Source organism: Aedes albopictus, chromosome 3 (assembly GCF_035046485.1).
Source record: "Aedes albopictus strain Foshan chromosome 3, AalbF5, whole genome shotgun sequence".
Lineage (NCBI taxonomy): Eukaryota > Metazoa > Arthropoda > Insecta > Diptera > Culicidae > Aedes > Aedes albopictus.
Genome location: NC_085138.1, coordinates 47,032,968 through 47,055,281, shown reverse-complemented (window position 1 = coordinate 47,055,281; position 22,314 = coordinate 47,032,968). Strand labels below are relative to the sequence as shown.

General features: G+C 35.9%; 1 protein-coding gene, 1 long non-coding RNA gene and 1 other non-coding gene across 18 annotated transcripts in view; 1 reads left to right on the top strand and 2 right to left on the bottom strand.

The window, feature by feature from the left end:
• Window positions 1–22,314, bottom strand: part of LOC109405842 (low-density lipoprotein receptor) — a 1,187,857-nt gene that overhangs the window by 759,945 nt on the left and 405,598 nt on the right. For all 16 annotated transcript variants that reach the window (XR_009999021.1, XM_062858855.1, XM_062858856.1 and 13 more), the window contains one exon: window positions 16,931–17,068. Coding sequence is in view for 15 of the 16 variants with exons in the window: in XM_062858855.1 (XP_062714839.1) it covers window positions 16,931–17,068 (138 nt within the window). In the remaining variant the exon portion in view is untranslated. The remainder of the gene's footprint in view (window positions 1–16,930; window positions 17,069–22,314) is intronic.
• LOC134291301 (uncharacterized) overlaps window positions 1–22,314 on the top strand; it is a 598,232-nt gene that overhangs the window by 556,986 nt on the left and 18,932 nt on the right. The gene's annotated exons all lie outside the window — the stretch shown is intronic.
• Window positions 18,041–18,112, bottom strand: Trnat-agu (transfer RNA threonine (anticodon AGU)). Its single transcript has one exon. It is a non-coding gene; the product is annotated as a tRNA-Thr (tRNA).

Here is a 22,314-nt window from a genome sequence, read left to right as displayed (position 1 = left end):
CTTTGGAAGAATTTCTGAAGGAATTTTTGTATAAATTCTGTGGAATAATTTCTAAAGAGAATTCCATGGAAAAATATTCTGGAGGAATCTTTGATTTTCTCAAAGGATGCTGAAAGCCTTTCTGAAAGAATCATTTTATGATTTCCTGAAAGCACAAACAAATCTAGGGCGAAATTTTAAAGAGATACATGGAAACTTATTAAGAAGAATGTATTGAGAAATTTGTTGAGGACCCTCCAACAAAAAAAATGAAGGAAATTCTTGGGGCAATTCTGAACCACATCTTGGAAGATGTTTTGTGGAACTTTGAAAAGCAATCCATGGAAGATTCCTCGAAAGGGTGATTTTCAGATGGAATCCATAGAACCATATCGAATGGAATCCAGAATAGGTTTCAAAAAAAAGTTCCAAAATTAATCTTTAGAAAACTTTGGAGACAATTTTAAAGAAACTAGGAATTTTCTAAACGAATTAATTGAGGAAATCCTGAAAGATTTTTAGGAAAAATGTCCAAATTAATTCTTTGCAGAATTTCTCAAACATTTTCAAAAAAATTTTCTGAAGAAATTGCTGGAGAAGTTTGTGAAGAAATACCTGAGGAATTTTGGGCGAATTTTCGAAGATGCATGACTTTTCAATGAGTTCTTCGATAATGTGGAGGAATCTAAAATATTTTTTTTAAGAAATCACTTAGAGATTGCTGGAGAAATTCATGGAATTATTTCCGAAGCAATCCATGCATTTTTTTTTTCTTAATTATCTTCTGATTCATTTTGGAGAAATAACGGATGAAATATCTGAATCAATTCTTGCAAAATGCAAATTCCTGAAGAAATTTTTCGAAAAAATCCACCAACTTTGAAAAATCCTAACTTAAGAACGAAGCATCGTAGGCACATTTTTTTTTTTTGTAAAATCATAAGCAAACTTTTTCAGCAATTGAAAAAAAAATACAAAATAAAAATTGTTTTCCACAAAATTTTCCACTGTTTGAGGAAAATCGGTTGGAAAAGTCGGAAAAACTTTTTTCAAAATCCAGTAAAATTTGGAAAAAAATTGTTTTGAAAGGAAATGTAATAAGCAATATTTTGTAAAATTTTCAAGATGTGGTTTTTCTCCGTTCCTGAGTTTTGACCAATTTTGTGGAAATAATAATAAGGAACGAGCTCACCAATCCAAATGTATGATTGCTGCACATAACAAAAGTATACTACATAGTGAGACTGTTCTATCTGTTCAGCAGGGTGCGAAGCATTGAATCCCTGTATGACTTGTTTCTTATTTTTGTATTTTTTTTTTTGAATTGGCTTCCATTTTTTTCTTTGTTTATTTGCAATTGTGACAATAGAAAAAGTAATGACTTGTTTTAGTCATGTTTTTCATCTGTAGATGAGCTGGTATTTTGAAACACATGAGTCCATTGTATGCTAGAGTATTTCATTCAAGAGATTCAAGTGTGAAAAATGAGATTTAGATTGTTCTAAAATTAAATTTCAATCCTCAGTGCGATTCATCTCGATGAGAAATCAATTTCCCGTAAGTTTTCATCACCAGCGGCTCCAAGCCGCTTGAAGGAAACAATCCTCCCTAATCGATCCCAGGAGAGTGCTAAGATTCAATTGATTTTTCCGCGCGCGACCCACACTGACTGCCAGATTTATCTTTCTCTTCCCCGTACAGGCAGTCTCCGGGCAAACTTTCAACTTTTCCAATCGTCCCCAAAGGAGCAAGTCTTCTTCTTTTGCTCCTCGCAGTAGTAGTCGGAGCTGGGAGCTGGTAATATTCCACTTTCCAGAAAGAAGGTCTGTTGGATGGTCCGTTACGTTGGTCGGTAGCGGTCTTGCCCAGGATCGATGTAATTACTTAATCACTTTCATCGTTCATCGGTTGGGTTTGGTTGGCTTTCATGGCTGATTGGACTGAAGCTTGAGCTTGGGCAATAGTGTAGGAAAAACGTTTTATCTTCCTGGCCCAGGTTCGTTCCATTCTGGTCCGGATCAAAGTGGTGGGCATTTTTTCATGTGGGATTGGGATATTGCCAGCCACCGAGGCAAGGTGGAAGGGCAAATGTTTTCCTGATTGCATGTTTTCGAAATTGAAACTTTGAAATAGTTGGTATCATAGCTATGATGAGAGAGACAGGAATATCCAATGAAGAATGAGAAAGTTATCAGAAAGCACAGCAGCATATTAACAAAGTTTAGCAATCAATTGCAAGAGATGGAAAAATGTTGCGATAAAACAAACATCGTTTGATCAAACTATCACAGTTTTGATCTGATTGGAAATTACGTGATGTTTGCTTTCCCAGAAGAACTTTTGTAATCACCCAGGATTTTTACGTGAAAATGGAAATCTCTAGATGTAACTCAAATAACTTCGGAGAAAATGACCCGAAAATTTCTCAAAAAGACCTGATTTCCCACATCTTAACTCAATCTAACGATAAGTAGGTGAAAATCAGAGTCGCAGTAACTCTCGAGAATGCCCTGTTGTCACATTTAAGATTGGTATTATCCACGCAGCTGAAGTTCGCTCAGAAAAAAAAGACAATGGAAAAAGTTTTTCAATTTATTTCGCCATCTCTTCTCGGATCTCGACCGACGCACGATCCGATCCCACGGACAGGAGAAAATGTGACGGCTTTGAAAAATGAATTATCACGTTCGGCGAGCGAGTGCGAAAATTATTAGCTGTCATTCAGTGCACCACCATCAACGGCGAGCCAAGAAGGAGCCGTTCTTACGCGCGCTTAAAGATTAATCACTTTACCCGTGGAAGATCATCTTTTCCGGGGAGGTGTGAATCTTTTTAAAATTACGCCATTTTCTAAATAAACTGCGACAGCCTCCGAAGATCCATAAATCAGCAGGACGGGCGCTTCCAATCATCACCATCATCCTGAAGCTGGAGCGGGAGAAGCAGATACAAAAGCAGGTGCCTAGCGAAACGTATTTTTCTAACGATAAACGAACGCATTTTTCAGCTCAGCTTCTGTCATTTACTGGGGGGCCATATTTCAGCACAGATGATGGGACTGTGACACATGTGGGTTGGTCCCAAAAACAAGCAAATCTCATCTACGCAGAAAGGTACAATGGAACATCATTGATGACAAAACAGTGTAGCAGGAAGGTGTGGCAAATCAGACAATGATAAATTGCATATATTTGGGCGCAAAAGTGGTGCTGATGGCTTGTTTTACTGGGGATGTTTCCAATCCAATTTGATGGGCTTTCGTGCCACCTTTTGGTATCGACGTAAATAGACAGCGAGTGACTGTCCTGGATGTTGATATCAAGATAAAACTACTAGTTTTCCTAGCTGCTTGTTAGGACGTGGCCGATGATTTTTAAGTGTGCAATCTAAAGCCATTCCAAAGCCAATTCATGAGTGATTAAAAGCCAATGCAAAGCAAATCTTGGGCCCATATAGCCGAGGCGGTAAACGCACGGGTATTCAGCATGACCATGCTGAGGGTGACGGGTTCGATTCCCGGTCGGTCCAGGATCTTTTCGTAAAAGGAAATTTCCTTGACTTCCTTGGGCATAGAGTATCTTCGTGCCTGCCACACGATATACACATGCAAAATGGTCATTGGCAGAGGAAGCTCTCAGTTAATAACTGTGGAGCTGAGAAGCTGAGAAGCAGGCTTTGTCCCAGTGAGGACGTTACGCCAAGAAGAGGAGGAGCAAAGCAAATCTTATGGTTGTTAGGACGTGGCCAATGCTTAGGAATGTAAAATAGAAATTTGTTTTTACATATATCCCGATAAAAAATTGCAAATTTTCAAAGCCAATCCAGAGCCATTTTAAAGCCAATCCAAATCCAAATAAATGCAATCCAAATCGAATCCAGATCCAATCCAATTCCAAAGCCAATTCATAGCCAGCCAACTCAAAGCCTATCTAAGGCCAATCTTGAACCAAACCAAAGCAAATCCATAGCCATTTCAGAGCCATTCCAAAGCCAATATAAAGCCATTCCAAAGCCAATCCTGGCCAATCTTGAACAGATCCAGATCCATTCTAAAGCCAATTCATAGCCAATTCAAAGCCAACTCAAAGCCATTCCAAAACAAACCCAAAGCCATTTTAAATCCAATTCAAAGCCATTTCAAAGCCATTCCAAAGCCAATTCACAGCCAATCCAAATCCAATTCAAATCCTGACCATCCTGGGCTACTTGGCAAATTTTGAGACTGGAAATAAGCTTTCCACAGAAAAATAGTAAAAAAATGAAGGGTAAGGATTTTGAAAAATTGAAATTATATAAAAGCTAACATAGATTCGCGTACCTTATAAATATTTAAAATAATATCCTCAAACATCTTCGAAGATATCATTTCAATCCGACAAACCGTTTTCGAGTTATAGTTTTTTGAAAAAGATAGTTTTTTCATTCGCCCCTACCTAAAGCTAGATGAAGAATATTGCATGAAAACATGAGAAATTCTTACTAAAATTTTAACATATATTTCCTACAGGGAATATTCTTCCAGGAATTCCTTCAAGGATTTATCCGGCAATTATTTTGTGGATTCCTCCAGAAATTTTTCGGGGCTGCTTCTAGGAATTTCTTAAAAAAAAATTCTAGGAATCCCTTCGGCTTCGGCGTTTCTTACAGGAATTTCTCCTAGGATTCTTCCAAGAGCTCCTTCGGGAAAACTTACCAGAGTTCATTCGAAAGTTTATTCAGGAGTCCTGGGAAATTTCTGCGAGAATCTTCTAACGAATGCCAGGAAAATACCAATCTTGATAGAAATTTTGGAAAAAAAATCCTGAAGGAACACTTGACAGAATTCCTGGAAGAATCCCAAAAAGAATGCCAAGAGAAAGTCTCAAATAAATTCATCAATGAATTTCGGTATGGAATTTAAGGAGAAATTCCTTGAGGCATCTACAGAAAACATCCTAAAAGTATACACAGAAAAAAAACGGAGGAATTCCCAAAGACCTAACATGAGAAATTCCCAGTAGGAGTGCCCAAAATAGTTCGGAGGGTTTTGAAGGAATTTTCGGAAAAAAATCCTGAATGTTTTTTCAGAGCATTTCTTAAATGCATTCTCGAAAGGATTTCTGAAGGCATCTTAGGAGGAATCCTGAATATTTTTTCGAAGAACTTTAAGTGAATTTTTTGAGGAATTTTCAGAAGGCATCCCTGGATGAATTTTCAAAAGAATTTCTGGGGGGTTTTCCAAATCTCCAATTATCTTTGTTAAATTCTGAAGGGGAGGCGTCTCTGGAGGAATTTCTGGATGCTTTGAAAGAATTCCCGAAATTCCTAAATGATTTTTGGAAAAACAAAATTATTTTTAGGAAAATATTGAGAATTCCTGGAGAATTTTCTGAAGGAATTATCCGATGAAATCCCGGAAAATCTCTTGAGGAATTTCAAATGTTTTCTCCGAAGGATTGTTCTATACTCGAAAAAGAAATTAGAAGAGAATTTGTTTTGGAGAAAACCCCGGAGATTTTCATGATTGAATTCCTGGCGTATCTTTTGAATAATTTCTCTATAAATATTTGGAGGAATTTCCGGAGGAGTCCTCAAATGAAATTACTTGTTCTGGATTCCTGAATGAAATTTTAAAAAAAACACCGCAGAAATTTTCGGAGAAGTTTACAAGAATTCCGAGTGTAACTTTCTGAAAAATGTCCAAAGGATACCATGAAACACTACTCGCAAAAATTGGAACTCTGTAAGATTTCCCGGGGAAAATATCGGAAGATCTCCCGGAAAAAAAGTGTTGTTTTGAGAAAGTTCCGGAGATATTCTTGAAGTATTAATCGAAGTTCATCCTGATTCCTAATTCCGAAGTAATTCTTGGAGAAATCTTTAGAAAATTTTGAGAACAATTCTCGGAAGAACTCCGAAAGAGTTCCTGACACTTTTTTTTTTTGAGAAATCTCTGGAGAAATTCTAGGCGGATTTTCCTAATTATATCACTTTGAATCATCGGAGAAGTGACTTTATAATATTATGAATGAAATTTTGCAAGAATCCCCGGAGAAATTTCTGCAGAAATCATTAGAAATTCTCGAAGGATAGTAGGAAAATATGCTTACAAGAATCGTAATTCTATGAGATTCTTTGGAGGAAGTCTCCGGCAGAATTTTCGGACAACTTTCTACAGGAAACATCAGTGGTATTCTTGGGGTATTTATCGAAGTGCTTCCTGATTCTGGAGAAATTTTTGGATAAATTTTTAGAGGTAAAGATAAATTTAAGAAAAAAAAAATCCCCGGAGGAATTCGTGGATGCAATATTGGACGAATTCTTGGGGGTAACCTAGAAGAATTATATGAAGCAATTCGTTATTGAGTTTTTTTGGGATCCACCGAGGATTTCTGGAGGAACCCTAGATCGATTTTCTGGAGTTCATGAAGAAAATCCCAAAGGTATCCAAGAAAATTCCCGCAGAAATTCCTGCAATAAATCTCCGAAAGAAAGAATTATTAAAAAAAGTACTAGAAGAAAATTGTGGAGAAATTCGTGTAAGATTTTTCATAGAAATTCTTGGAGTTATCTACAATGAAATTCCAGGATTCTTTCATGAATTCCCCTAGGGATTGCACTAGGAATTCCCCGAAAAATTCCTTCAGGAACTACCCTAGGGATTCGTCCAGGAAATTCGCCAGGCATTCCTCCAAGAATTCCATCAGGGATTCCTGCAGTAGTTTCCCCAGGGTTTCTTTCAGAAATCTCCCAAAAAATTCCTCCAGTAACTCCTTCAGGGATTATATTTCTCCAGGAATCCCTAGAAAAAAAAGACATTGAAATTCCTGGAGGTACCTAGAAGATATTCTGGTGAAATTTTAATAGGATTTCCTGGAGAAATCTCAAGAATAAATTCCATGTAGAATCACTAGTGTAAATCTTGACGGAATCCCAAAAGGAAACCCGAAACAAAATATTGAAGGGACCTTAGATAAAATTCCAAGAAGAACCGCTAGAAAATCCTGTAGAAATTCCTGGGAATGCTTCTGAAGGAATTGCTGGAGGAAATCCTGAAAGGATTCCAGGACAACCCTCTGGAAGAACCCTTGGAGGAACAACGTTATAAGTTCATGGAAATATTTTTGAAGAAATGTTAGGTTCTACCTAACAGAATGAAGAAATGAAGAAATGAAAAAAAAATTGAAGGAAAAACGCATACTAAAATCTTGACAGAATATTATTCATTGTCGTCAGTGGCATAAGATGATGTAATAAGGCCTACGTAGTCGATGGTGTAAACGCACGAGTATTCAGCATGAAACGGTTAATAAGTTCGATTCTCGATCGGTCCAGAAACATTTCGTATTGGGAATTTTCTTTAACTGCCTTAGGCATAGAGTATCTTTGTACCTGCCACACGCTATACAAATTGGCAGAACAAGCTCCCCATTAAAATATGTCCCAATGTCAAACTACATATGTACTGAACTTGAGGTGCGCTAAAACATTGTCGAATGCTCTAATTGCCTATCTCGCACCATTTCTAACAAAAGAATTTCAGCTTTATTTGAATCTGCATGATCAGTGTTGCCAGTAATAATTTTAAAAAACGTGGCCAAAATGTGAAACAATTTACTGCAGTTGAAATGCACTAAAACGTTAATTAATTATCTCCATTGCTGAAAAATTAAGCTTTGTAGGATTCTACATGACCAGTGTTACCAGCTACTTCTGGAATTATGTAAAAATGACGCCAAAAATAACTGTGTAATAAAACGACACTATATATGCTACCTGACTGCTACATAATCTTGACTGTACAATCGAATTCGACATTTTATCTCAAAACCATATTGATCGATGTTTGATATGTTACAGTGTTGCCAGTTGCAAAGATAATTTTGAAGAATAAAATTTTACAAAGACAATTAGATGACTTCCTAGGCTCTAAGGTGAGCTTTACGGGAGTTTTACAGCAATACAGACCTGTTTCAGAGTAAAACGTCTCAATGCTTTCCCATGCGTTTCCAGGCGTTTCAATATGTTTCAGGGGTTCCAAGAGGTTTTAGAGGGGTTTAAGGGGGACATACAGGCTCTCCTGGTTTTGGCGTTAAATTGTGTTACAAATATCCCAAATGGAAAATTACGTCAGCCGACCATCTGAAGATGTTACAATGTATTTCAGGGCGTTTTAGGAGGTTTCAGAGGGGCCTTATGGGGCTTCAAAGGCCTCCGGGTGAGCTTCGCGGGGATTTCAGGGAAGTTTCAGGGAGATTTCAGGGGCTTTTCAAGGCGTTACAACAAGTCTTGGGAGGGTTCAACGGGAGTTTAGGGGGCTTAATAGGCTCTCGGGCGAGCTTCACCTGGGTTTTGAGTTACGCGTTGTTACAAGTTTTATTTTTGTGTTGCGTGTTCTATTTTAATATGTTAATATTTCCCTGAGTAAAATGGACATTTGTAGTGCTCTGGAGCAATAGAGCATAATGAGATATCATCAATCTCACTTTTTATGGGTTTCTTCTAGGTCATTTTGGGGGTCCAGTGATTATCTGGAAGTCATGTATAAACCCTACCCTAACAGGGACATCAAAGTTTAGATGTCTAACGTTTAAACCTAAATTAGGCTGCCCCCTTAGGATTAGATTTTCCAAGACAAAACTCAAGCAATGAAAGCAACTAACGTTTGCGAACAACAGGCAACTACCATTACATACGATTAAAGGATTGACTTATGGACCACATCTATTATGAATCCTCGTCATCCTGTGTTTCGGAAAACGTTATCCACTTAGATGACAGGGCAAATATATGAACTATGTTGTGTATGTCCATACGTAATGTACTATTTAATAACACATTTTTAATGTTCCTTAAACCCTGCCGTTTTTCCAGGTTGAAAAATTGGTTGCGTTCTAGAAAGTATCCCCTTACACTGAGAAAAAGAGTACATATACATATGTAGTAAGATTTAACAAGCAATATAAATCTAAAACTCTGCAACTTCTTCTTCTGCAACGATTTTTGATATAGTGGCTAGGTGATTTCGCGGTAAATGAAAATCAAGCTTCTCAAATAATGTAAATTTTCTGCAATTGACAACATAGGTTGCGGTGCAACCTATCCAAATTCAAGTGACAATCCCATTAACTTCACTGTCGATCACAGAGTTCGAAAATCACGCCACTACAGCGCCCAAAGCTTTGATTGCCAATTTTGCCAAACCGAAAGCAAAAACTTCCCACCAAAGTTTGCGTTTATCTCTTTCCAAACTCTCGCTCCACCGGTTCACCTTGAGACACCACTGTCCAACTTGGGCCCGTGAAACTTGGATCTATGTTCTTGGAAGTTCTCCCTGCGCAGGCTAAAACTTCGATAACACCTGGTGATCCGTACTGTCCGTTCTGCTGGCACACTGACTGCACTGGGTGGCGGTTGCCACTGAGGAAAAAGACAATGTTAGAAACTATTCAATTTCCGGAATGAGTGGGATTCTCCGGGTGGGCGCAATAATCCGAAAGTTCGACGGATGTCTAGTGGAAGCTGATAGTGCCCTGCCAGCAGTAGCAGTTGGGAGGTGCAAAGTTTTTCACCAATTGCATACGATACATTCGAGGAGTTGTAGATATGTAGCACAATTGGGGGAAAGAGTATGCAAAACTTCCGAGCGCCAGTATGGTGCTGGTGCAGGATTCTTCTTATGAGTTTATGGTAACTTATTTTGTTACGATTACCAACTTCTTCCGTGTGGCAAGAAGTGGCGGAAGGTTCTTTTGAATGGATTAGTTGAAATTAATTTGTTCAACCAACATTCGGAAGAGTAAGTAAGATATGGAAAGTTCGTGACTTTCAATTGATCTCTCTAAGGATTTGTGTTGCCTATTTAAACAAATTTATATAGTTTAACACTCCCACTGCCATGCATGCCTTCCAAACAGTGGGAACGGTAATTTCGAATTGCTATAACTCGGCCATTTTCTCATCCGACTTGCCAAATTTGGATGCCTACGATTTTTTCCAACCTTCTAAATTACCAGCATTTTTTTATATTTTTTTTTATCTGTATTAACGAGATTTTTAGCCCTAGGCTAGTTCATCTCGGGACCCACGCTTTACTTCCCTTCCGAAGGAAGAACCCACATTTTGCGAGTTTGTCGGGAGTGGGATTCAATCCCAGGTCCTCGGCGTGATAGTCAAATGTTCTAACCATCACACCAGGTCCGCTCCACCATAGCCAATTATTTCGGAACACATTCGTTGATTTCTTTGGAATTTCATTGGTAATTCCTTCAGTGGGTTCTTTCATTCGACAAAGAAATGGAAATTTGTTCGATAATTGAATTGGAATTAATTCAGTAATTTCTTCGGGAATTTCTATTTCTGTTAATTTGAAGTTCACGAATAGAAATAGATTATAAAAAGTTGAGATTCCGAAAGACATTGTTTTGATGATATTTTCCAGAATTCCAATTCATGCGGCAATTGCTTTGAGAATTCCTTTTGCAACGCCTTTGAGAATCTCCTTGGTAATTTCAATGAGATTCCTTTTGTAATTCCTTTTTGATCTGGAATTTTTTTAGGAATTCCTTTAGTATTCCTTTAGGTAGAAAGTTCCTTGGAAATTTCTTTAAAAAAAATTCGGAATTCCTAAAGCAATTTCGAAAAAATACTCCGACAAATTTTACGAAGTAATTTCAACAGAAGTTTTCGTAAGAATTCACAAAGACATTTTTGAAGGAACTCTCAAAGACTAAGCTGAAGGAATTTTGGAAAAAAAATTGCTCGAAAAATTTGAAAGTCAATTCCGAATAGGTTTTCAAAGACAATGCCGGAGAAATTCTAAAATAAATTGCTGAAGGACTTCTCAAAGGAATTGCCACAGGAACTTCCGAAGTTTCTGAGGCAATTGGCGACGGAATTGCTGAGTTTATTTCCGAAGGAATTGTCAGAAGATTTCAGGGAGAATCATAAATAAAATTTTTCAAAAAAAAAAAGCGAAAAACACCTTCTGCAATTCCTTTAGGGATTGCTTCCGTAAGAATTTTTGAAGAAATTGCCAAAGAACTTCCCGAAGAACTAGCAATTCACAAACAATTCTTTGAAGAAATTTCCAAAGAACTTTTTAAAGAAATTGCTTTAAAAGATGTTAACATGTAAGAAAATAACACCTCAGTCGCAAAATAACTTTCTTATTATTTTCGCTTTCCCATATTTGAATGAAAAATCGCTAATTGAAAAATAAATATTTCAGAAATTCTTCCAGAAATTTGTCCTGGAATTTGTCCTGGAATTTGTTTTACATCAACACACCCAGCAAACTCGTCCAGCAATTCCTCAATGGAATCTTTACAAAAATCTTTCAGAGATTCATTCGCTAACTTTCTCCAGGAACTCAGTTTTTTATGGGGATTATTTCTTATATTTTACCAAATATTCTTAAAAAAATCTAAAAACAATATGTTCTTAAAATTCTTGTGTGAATTGCTTCAGTAATGTCTCCATGAACTTCTTCAGAAATCCTTGATAGTTTTTTAAAGAAATTAAACGAAGAATTCATTTTGGAAACCATCTATGGATATTCTTAAAAAATTTCCATGATATCTGAAAAAAAACATTTAAGAATTCTTCCACATATTCCTCCAGAGGATTTGAAAACAAATTTTTCGGGTATAAGTTCGGAGATTTCTTTGGCAATTCCTTCAGAAACTTTTCCCGGGATTACTTTAGGAAATTTATAGTTTCTTTTTGTTTCTTTCCATAGATTTTTTTAGAAATTCCCACAGAAATTAATAAAAAAAACTCCCTTAGGAGGAAAGCTTTCCTTGAAAGCCTTCCAAAATTGCACCGAGGATTCCTTTAGAAAATCTCTCAGGAATTCCTTGCAGAACATCTTCCACGGATTATTTTTATTTATTTTTTTAAACATCTCGAGTGATTGAGAATTTTTCCATTAATTTGATTCACAATTTCATCTTAAAAAAAAATTCTAAAATTCTTCAAGAGAAGCTCCCTTAGGTTTCCACAGAAATTCCTCCATAATTGTTTTCAGGAATCAGTGCGAGACTTCTTTCAGGAAATTATCAACAGATTCCTTCAAAAATGCTTCCAGCAATTCAAGAAATCGCATGTTTAGATTTTTTTCTCAAAAGTTCTCCAAGGTTTTCTTAAGAAAGTCTTCGATTCTCCTTCACTTGTTCCCTTCCAGGAAGTGAAGTTCTTTTCACTTATTCTTCCAGGAACTTTTTAGAAATTTGCCTTGAAATTTCTCCATAAATTTGTCCAAGGATTCTCATAAGGAATCTTCTATTGATGCCCTCCAAAGTCGTTCTTTGTGTTCGTTAAAAAAAAACTTCAGGAATTCGGTCTGAAAATCTACGAAGCATTCTTTCAGAAACTGTTCCAATAGTTTCTGCAGAAATTTTTCCTAAGATTCTTTAAGAAGTTTCTGCAAGGCTTCCTCAAATAACCATTGTAGGAAAATTTACACTGGTTTCTTCTAAAGTTTCAAGTTTTTCTAGGAAATCGTTTCGAAAATTATTCGGAAAATTTCATGTATTCTCTAAAAAATAAGTAAAACACATAGGATTTGTTATGTATTTTTGGCCAAAATGAATCTTAATTCAGGAAAACCTACATGGGATTCTTTCAGAATTTTCTATTGGGATCCCTTCAAAAATTCATTCATTTTTTATTCATAAATTCTTCCAGTGGATTCTTCAGTGAAAATTCCCACAGATGTGTGTCCAAGTAAATTTCTTCAGTGATTTATAAAAAAAAATCTTCCATAAATCTCTCCAGAGAATCCTGCAAAATTACTTTCAGTGCTTCAGGGCGAGAATTCCCCAAGAAATATCTACAGGAGTTCATACAACGTTTCCTTCTTTGAAATGTATCCGGCGCTTCCACTAAGGGTAACTCTAATAATTTGTTGACGAAACTTTTAACGAAGTTATGAAGTATGTATTGTTTTTTTCAAGAAAATTCTACAGGAATTCATTGAAAAAATCTAAAGAGTTTTTTTAAGAGATCAAGGGAGAAAAAAATAGTTAGTTATTTTCTCTTCGGACATACGTCGAGGAAAACTTTCAGAAAACCATCCTAAAAATTTATTGAAGTATTTCTTTGGGAATTTTTTAAAATTACTCTATATTTTTTCCTAAAAATTCCTCTATAGTGTTTCCCGACTAGCTTGAAATATTTCTTCAGATTCCACAGTGATTCTACTGAGGATTTCTTCAGAAATTCCTTGAGGTATTGTTTCACAAATTCCTTCTCGGATTCCTTCTGAAATTTCTTCAGAGATTCCTGCAAAAATATCTCCAGACACTTCTTTAGAATTTCAAGGATCTCTTCAAGCATTTCTGCAAGGGATTTCTTCAAAAGTATTTTCACGGAGAAACACTAGAAATTTTCTTCAAAATTCATGAGGTGATCCATTCGGAAATTCTTCCAATGGTACCTCCAAGAATTCCATGAGAAACTCGTTCAGAGATGGCTGCCGGAATGTTTCCAAGGATTTTTTTTAGAAATTGCTTCTGTGGTTCCTTCAGATATAAATCCTGGGATTCCTTTGAGATTTCTGCCGGAATTGTTTCAGATATTCATCCTAGACTTTTTCAGAAATTCTTTCTGAAATTTTCTTAAAAATAAATGGAAGAATTCTTGAAAGAGTTTCGGAAGAAATTTCCAAAGAATTCCCTGGAAGATTGTCTGAAAAGCTACAGGCGATATCTATAGAAATTCCCATAAGAATTTTCTGGAGGGAGATTGCTGGGCAAAACTCCCGAAATGATTTCTGAAAATATTTGTCAAGAAATTCCTGGATGAATGCCTTAAATTCCTTAACTCTTAAGGCTGGGGGGGTCATATATACCTCCTCAATTTCTGAAAACGGAAAAGGTACCATTGCCTGAAACAATTCTGAAGAGATTCCTGGAGAAGTCTTCAATAGGATTTTGAAAAAAAAAACTCTAAAAAAAGTCTGCAGAAATTGCAAACAAAAGTACAGATGAAGTTGTTGAAGAAATCTTGCAATACATTTTTGAGAGATCGCAGCACTTATTTCCGAAAGAATCCTTGGAAAAACTTCTGGAGATACCTCTGGAGGAAATTATTGAAGATTTTTTACAGATTTTTTGAAGGAAAAATAGTACACAAAATTTCTGAAGGAAATCCTACAGAAACAAACAAAAAAATTCTGATTTTTTTTAGGAAGCTTTGAAAGAGTACTTGAAAGAACTGGAGTACCCTTAGCAAATTATCATGGAAGAATTTTTAAAAATTCCTTGAAAAATAATAAGCGATACAGTATTTTTTGCAGAATTTTCTGAGAGATTGCGGAAGTTTCTGAAGCACCATCGAAAGAAACCGTGAATCCCTGGAGGAGCTTCTGGAAAATAAAAACCTGCAGAAACTCCCAAAGGAATCTCTTATGAACTCTCTAGAGGCGTGGCATTACTAATTACTATAATTGCCAGAGTAATTCCTGATGATACAGAATATAGATATAGATATGATTCTCTGGAGAAATTCCAAAAATAATTTCTGAAAGGGCTCCCAAAGAAATGTATCAATTTTTAAAGGAATTCCTTGAAAAAATTCCTGCAACAATTATTTGATTTTTTTTTTTTAATTTCCAGAAAAACTGCTGGACAAATTCCAAACAAAAACTCCAGAAACAAAAGGAAACAATAGGTGAAGTACTAGATTTGTAGTAATGAGCTGAATGTATGAATGATGCGATGATAAATTCTCTGGTTATGCAATAAAATGGTGTAAAAAAGCGTAGGTATTATCATTTCTAGCAGAATTTGATGCTGTTTCAGCAAAAGTTTGGGTAACTGTGTTGTTGTTTTCTCCATTTCTTGCAGCTTAAACAACACGATTACACAAAGTTCAACTCAAACAGCATCAAATCAGGCAAGGAATCATAATGCCCACGCATCCAATGCAGAAACCGATAAAAATTACAAAAAATCATCTCATCACTGCAAATTTAGTACTTCATCGCACGTACTCCATTCCTTCAGAAATATTTGAAGATATACACTTCATATCATGTATAGTATTGCATGCACAAACTTTTTAGCAATTCTTTAGGGAATTTCCTGAAAAATACTTTTAAAATACCAGGAGGAAGTTTTGAAGAAACTCTTCTTGGAAAATTACAAGAAAAATCTTTTGAGAAATTTCTTGAAAAAATCCTCAAAAAGACGTTAGGAAAATTCCTGGAGAAATTTTCAAAGAAATTCACGAACATTTAAAAGGAATGTGAATATTCTAAAGAAATACTTGGATGAATCTTTGGGGAAATTAATAAATCCTGAAAAAAATCTCTGTAGGAATGTCAGGTGGTTCAATTTCCTCAGCCATTCCTTTGGAATGTTCTTATTCAATTTCTTAGGAAACTCAAAAAATCTCAATTGCCGAAGGAATTTTCAAAAGGATTTGTTTGGGAAGAAAATGAAAAAGGAACTGAGGAACATGAATAGCCAAAGGTACTTGAAAATGGAACTACCGAATCAATTTCTAGAATAAAAAATAGAAACTGTCACAGGAAACAAAAACATATTTCCGAAAAAATGTTTGAGAAATTCCCAAATGAAATTGCCGTAAAAGTTTCCATATAAGTTTCCGAAGAAATTGCCGATGGACCTATGAGAATTGCCAAAAGAATTCCTAAAGAAATTTCTAAAAAATATTTCAAAGGATTATTCGAAGAAATTTCCGTACGAATTTGCAAACACCGTTTTGGCCATTTTTTAAAAAATATGCTGAAAAAATTTCGGAATTTCTCGATTATTTCTTAAGTTATTTCCGAACGGTCAGGGATTACTTCAAGACTAATCAAAGGAATTAGAAAGAAAATTTTCGAAGGAATTTTTAAAGCAATTTGCAAAGGAATTTCCAAAAAAAATCCGAAGGAATTTTCGAAGAAATTCTGAAATAAAGACATATTTGAAGCACACCTGGAAGATATTTACTTGAGAAATATTTAAAAAAAAATGTCGTTGAAATTTGCAAAGAAAATTTCGAGACAAGTTCCAAAGGAATTACCGGAAGCATTATCAAAGAAACGGAAATTAAGGAAACAGAAACAAACGGATTCACATTTTAGTTCATCCGAATTAAGTGTGAAAATATCACTGCATTTAATCAGAATTCACTTAACAATGTTCCACTTAGTGCCAAATTAAAGCCACACCTGGCTTCCATGGACAGATCCAATCAACGCGATTGCAATGAAATGAAAAAAAAAAAAAAAACTTCCGAACAATCCCTACACTACGGTCCCGCGAACCATCCATGATGGCAAGCGCGTGTTACCCGGTAGCATTAGTCGGTTGCACGAGTTTTTAAATTAACAACCATCCGGCCAACTAACGCCAACCAACGCCGTGTCGTCGGTCCAGGACGCGGGGAAACTCTAAGCAGAACAACTCAATTGCCATCCTGACATACGACCAAGCCTAGAAGCCTAGCAGCCAAGCAGGCTCACAAAGCGCGAACCATGTTGACCACATCCGCGTCCGTGTCACCGACCGAGCAGTATTCTGTCGTGTCGTGGCGCAAATAATCCGGAAAATTAAATTTCATGAAAAACCATAGTCAGGTGCGCGCGGTAGTTTTTACGTTCGCGGTGACTTGTAGGTTGTTTCACGGAATCAACTACAGAGAGAGAGGTTAATTGTTTCACTAGTGGAATCGTGTTTGAATAAACGGTTAATTTAAACCATTTAAAACAATAAAAACGTTCACATAAATTTCAAAAATTTACCTGTTAACATAGGGGAGTATTGTAACTCACCGTCATAAACCACAACTTCATATACATATTTGAATCCAGTTCAAGGACTGAATTCAATCACGAGAAAAGTCCCTTTCTCCCTAGAAGATGGATCACTCCCTACACCACAGCTTTCATCTAATTCAAGCTTGTTTCGTTTCCAGGCTACAACTACAACACCAGCTGTACCGCGAACACACGACTTACCTGTAACTTTGCACTCGCGGGAATGTTCGTCGCTTCCGTCGGGGCAGTCCGCTTCGCCGTCGCACACAAAGCTAACGTGGATGCACTGGCCGTCGTTGCAGCGAAACTGACGCTCCGAACACTGCAGCGTGGAGTTCACTGTGGAAGAGATAGATGGGGCAGAGAGATGGATAATGATTAGTAAACTAAGCTTTTAAATGAAAAGGAACGTTTGTGAAAATGCGAAATGAAATAATTCCGAAACAATGAGGCAATCTGTCATGTTTTTCAAAATTAGACCACTACTCGACTAGAAAATTGTAACAAAAATATAACATAATCCTAACAAACCATTTATAACTCATTGTGTTATAATCATGTTTAACAATCTTGGTGTTTTTTTTAAACTCAATTACAGCACATTATGTTATAAATGTTGTTTGATAACTCATTATATGTTTTGAGTCTTTGACATTTGGAAAAAATATGTTAGAAAATTGTTCCAAATTTTGATAAAAACTAGTAATCCCAAAGGTAAAATTCATATCACATTTTGTTATAATTTTGATATGATTATAACAAAATCTATATATATAAAAATGCAGTGGCATACGTGGGACCGCGCATAACTTGCGAACGGGTGGTCCGATTTGGGTCGTCTAAGTTTTGTTCTGTTAGTTTTCACCCAAGGAAGGTTTATGAGGCCTATAACATGGGAAAATTGAGAGTTTTTGAAAATCGGGTTTTCATACATATTGTGACCGGGGACTTGGTCTTGGATAGAAACTTGAAACGTCAAAAAACGCAGTAGGCAAGACAAAGTTTGCCGGGTACAGCTAGTAGGTTATAATCCTGATTAAACCACAGTACTTTTCCACATTTTTAATTATTTTAACATCATCCAGCATCTAGTTTATATCATAATATGATATAAACTTGATATAATTTTCTAGTCGGGAGTCGAAGAGCAATTTGGCAAGATCATAATAAAAGTTTTTGTGATCCATTTCCTATGGTACAAGCCTGGATCATTTCATGATGAGAAAAAACCTGATTTTTTATGAAATTCAAATAACTCAACATACATATGTACAGATGGGTAAATTATTGGTTAAATTGGGAAAAAATCCACAGCTCAGGTGAGATTTGAACTCACGACCCTTATTCACTAGACAAGTTCTTTACCAACTAAGCTACCGAGCCAATTAATGACCCGGCAACTTAGTTGTCATAAGGTTCAATTCTAATCTCATCGATCTATATCATCTTCCCCTAAACCGCAAATATAACCATCCCTGTTGTACATATGTACGAAGAGCGAAAGCGATTTGTTTATTGTTTGAAACTGTTTGCCTATCGTACAGGCAACGCTTCCTCAACCACTTGTAGAGGAAGAACAATGCTACCTGGAAGGCGATCAAACGCGTCGTTCGCATTCTATTTGATACGACGGGTAACTACTGATTTTTTTTAACATGGAGAACCTTGCATTACGTCCATCATTAATGGTCGAAATTCAAATTAACCACTACTTAAAAAATGTAAATTTTGTAAGACCATCTTTCAGCCAAAAGTATATATGCCTGTCGTAAGATGGCAACCCTATTCAAGTAGAGTTTGATATTGTTCAATCAGCGAATTTTTATCTTTAGCGAAATTTTGGTTAACGTCAAACGGTGTTCAAATGTTCAAAATTATATTCAAGATTATATGAACGTCAAATAGCAGTCTTTCTGTTATTTGTTATTAAAAATTATTAAGAGGACGTCAGCACTTACAATATGAATTACACACAGCTTGATATCGGCGATCCAAAGCGTGATAGAATGCAGATGATAAGCATTTTTTAAATTTGAAGCATAGATCAAAGATTGATCATGTTGCCACATTTCATACACATGTAAATGGGAATACAATTTAACTACTGAGCTACTTTATAAATTAACCCTCCAATGCCAAGTTTTTGTTTCTTTAATTTTGATCCAAATACCTTTTCTCGTCATCCAAAATCAATTCAAAAATATTTTAGAAGTTATTTTTTTTTGCGATTTTGTGAATTTAGGCTTTTGATTTTTCTATTTATATTATTTCTTTTTTTTTTTTTTTGAGCATTCCAATTCCAAAACTTTTATATATTTTCCTGATGATTTTTTGGAATACTGATTTTTAAAGATTTGTTGAATAATTTCATTTTCCTTGTAACTCCCCTTAATTTTTTAACTGTAATAGAAATATTGGCCCATATAGCCGAGGCGGTAAACGCACGGGTATTCAGCATGACCATGCTGAGGGTGACGGGTTCGATTCCCGGTCGGTCCAGGATCTTTTCGTAAAGGAAATTTCCTTGACTTCCTTGGGCATAGAGTATCTTCGTGCCTGCCACACGATATACGCATGCAAAATGGTCATTGGCAGAGGAAGCTCTCAGTTAATAACTGTGGAAGTGCTCATAGAACACTAAGCTGAGAAGCAGGCTTTGTCCTAGTGAGGACGTTACGCCAAGAAGAGAGAGAGAGAGAAATATTGGGGAAAATGGAAAAAAACGTCATTTTTTGAGGTTCAATACAAAAAAAAACACTGACATCTAAAAAACGACCTAATTTTTTTTTTAAAGATTTAAAAAAAAATGTCAATGCGCTCTGGTAACATCAAAAACCATTTTGAAATATACAGAACAGTTGTAAATATCAGCCAAAAATATAAAAGTGTTGAATTGCCCAGGAAAAAAAATACAAAAATGTCCAAATAATACCCTGTTCAAAGGCGGAGTTGGGTATTAGAGGGTTAGGATATTTTTTTTTTTTTTTTGAATAGACAATTTTGAATTAATAAGCTCTCAAAAGTATCAAAACTTATAAATTTTCGCAAAACAACTTTGGAAGATCTCATACATACTTCGTAGATTTGATACTAACAATATTCATGTACCTTTTGCTAATCTTACTCGGATTGCTTTTCGGAACAAGGCCGGAGAGTTACTTTGCTCTAATCTTATCTAAGAATACCAAAAGCACGAATGTTATTATTCCCGGCCACGCCCATCTTTATCGTAACTTGGGATAGAAGAATGAAATGTTGATGTAGCACTTATTCAAGAGGCCTCCGACTCAGTGACACTCCCATAAGTTCTACGGAGTGGGTGGTTAGGAGATGTATTAGGTCAAGGATTCGCCTGAAAAGTTGGCGATGGACCCACGGCAATCAAAAGAGATTTTTTCTATTTATTATTTAAATAATTATGGTTTTGCTCAGTGAGTAGCCCAAGCAGAACAGATTTCTCCACGGTCATCGGAACTTCACAATAAATGTTTGAAACGTGCGAAAAAAAAAACAAAAAAAAAGTTGGCGATCTGAAAAAAACCTCAATTTATTAAAAAAAAAATCACGTAAAACGAGTTGAACGAAAATAAAATCAAAAGATATTTTTTTTCCTATTTATTGTTTGAATAAGTATGTTTCTGCTCAGTACGAGGCATAAGCAGAACCGATCCCTCCAGTGTCATCGGAACTTTGCAATTAATCTTTAGAACGCAAGGAAAAAAATTAATAAAATAATTTAAAAAAATTGAGAAATAAGAACATCTCAATTTATCGAAAAAAAAACAAAAAAATCGCGTAAAACGAGGTCATGTTTCTGCTTATTACGAGGCAGAAGCAGAACCAATCCCTGCTGCAGGGTCATCGAAGCTTTGCAATAAATGTTTGGAAGGCGCGAAAAAAAAATGGCGATGCAAAAATAATCAATTTTTCTTAAAAAAAAAAGCGCAAAACGAGTTAAACGTAAAAAAGAAAACGGAAGGAAAAACACATCCACACCCGCGACATTACGACATTACCCGCCACCGAATGATATGGCGAGGCGATCTTGACCCTTAAAAAAAATAGAAAGGATGTTTCGTCGTCCCGACTGCAGGGTTGCCCGCTTGTACATCTTACGCTTATCTCCAAGACTAATTTCCAATGAATTGCTACAGGAAATCCACTAGAAAATTCCAAAGAGATTTGTCTAGGAATCTTCACAGAAATGATTCTATGTATTTCTCCAGATATTCAAAAAGGTGATTCCTTCAGTATTACGTATTATTCCATTAGTAATTTCAGAAAATCCCCCAGCAATTTTATTGGAGGGGTTTTCAAGCCCTCTCCTCCAGGCATTTATTCAGAAATTTCCTCAGAAATTCCTGAAGGAATCTTTATAGAATTTTCAGAAAGAGAAAAAAAATAAAAGAACTCATAGAGATACCTCAGAAAACTCCACGAGGATTTTTTTTTATTTTTAAAGGTATTCCTAGACGGAATTCCCTGAAGCAATAGTAATCTTAGGGGGAATTCTTGAATGAAGTAATCTTTGGAGAAAATTTTCAAGGAATTCTTGAGACACTTTTGGAGTCCCTCCTGAAAGCATTTGATGATAAACTTCTGGAGGAAATTGGTAAGTAATATCGTGCACAAGTTTCTGGATGACCTTCAGAAATAATTTCTATTTTTTTTTAAATCCTGTAGAGATTTGTAAAGGACACCTGCCAGAAATTTTCAACAGAAACTTAAGAGGTGGTTCTAAAAGATAAAAAAAAACTTTCAGCAGGTATTTCTGCAGAAATTGTAGGCAAAGGTAGTGTTAGAATATTCGAAGAAATCCTTGAATAAATTTTTGAAGAGTTCTCTGGAGGGTTTTTTGAAAAATTCCCTAGAATTACTCTCCAGGCGATACCTCTGAAGAATGTGTAAGTCAAAAATGTTGTGTGATTACTGAATTGAAGAAGCAAAAATTGCTGAGGTAATTCCATAAAGAATTTATAAAGGAAACATTGCAGAAGTTTCAGAAAAAAAAATACTAGAAACAATCACTGAAAAAATCTGAAGCAATGGAACTTCTTGAAGGATACCTGAATGATTTCCAAAAAGAACTGAAGATCCCTCAGCAGGTATTTCAATGGGAATTTCTTGAGATTTGTCTGGAGTATTTCCAGAAAGTAAACCCTTGAGTAATATCTTAATCAATTTCTCAGAGCATCTTGGGAGATATTCTTGCAGGATCATTGAAAATTGTTAAAACGAATCCCTTGAAAAAAGAATTTATGAAGCAATCCCTCAAGAACTTGTGAAGCAACTTCTAGAAGAATCTCTTGAGAATTTTATAGAAGACTTTTTGGAGAAATGCTAAGAAATAATTCTTGAAGATATTCCTGGAAGAATTTAGTACTTGTAAGCACCTCTCAAAATATTCCAGCAGAAAATTTTAGGAAAAAAATCCGATCTGAATGAATCCCAAGAGAAATTCCTGCAATAATCTCCGAAGGAATCGCCGATGAAACTCCTGCAGAAATATCTAGTGGAATTCCTGCCAAAATCTCTGGACGAATTTCTGAATGAAACTGTGAAGAAATTTCCACTGGAATTGCTTT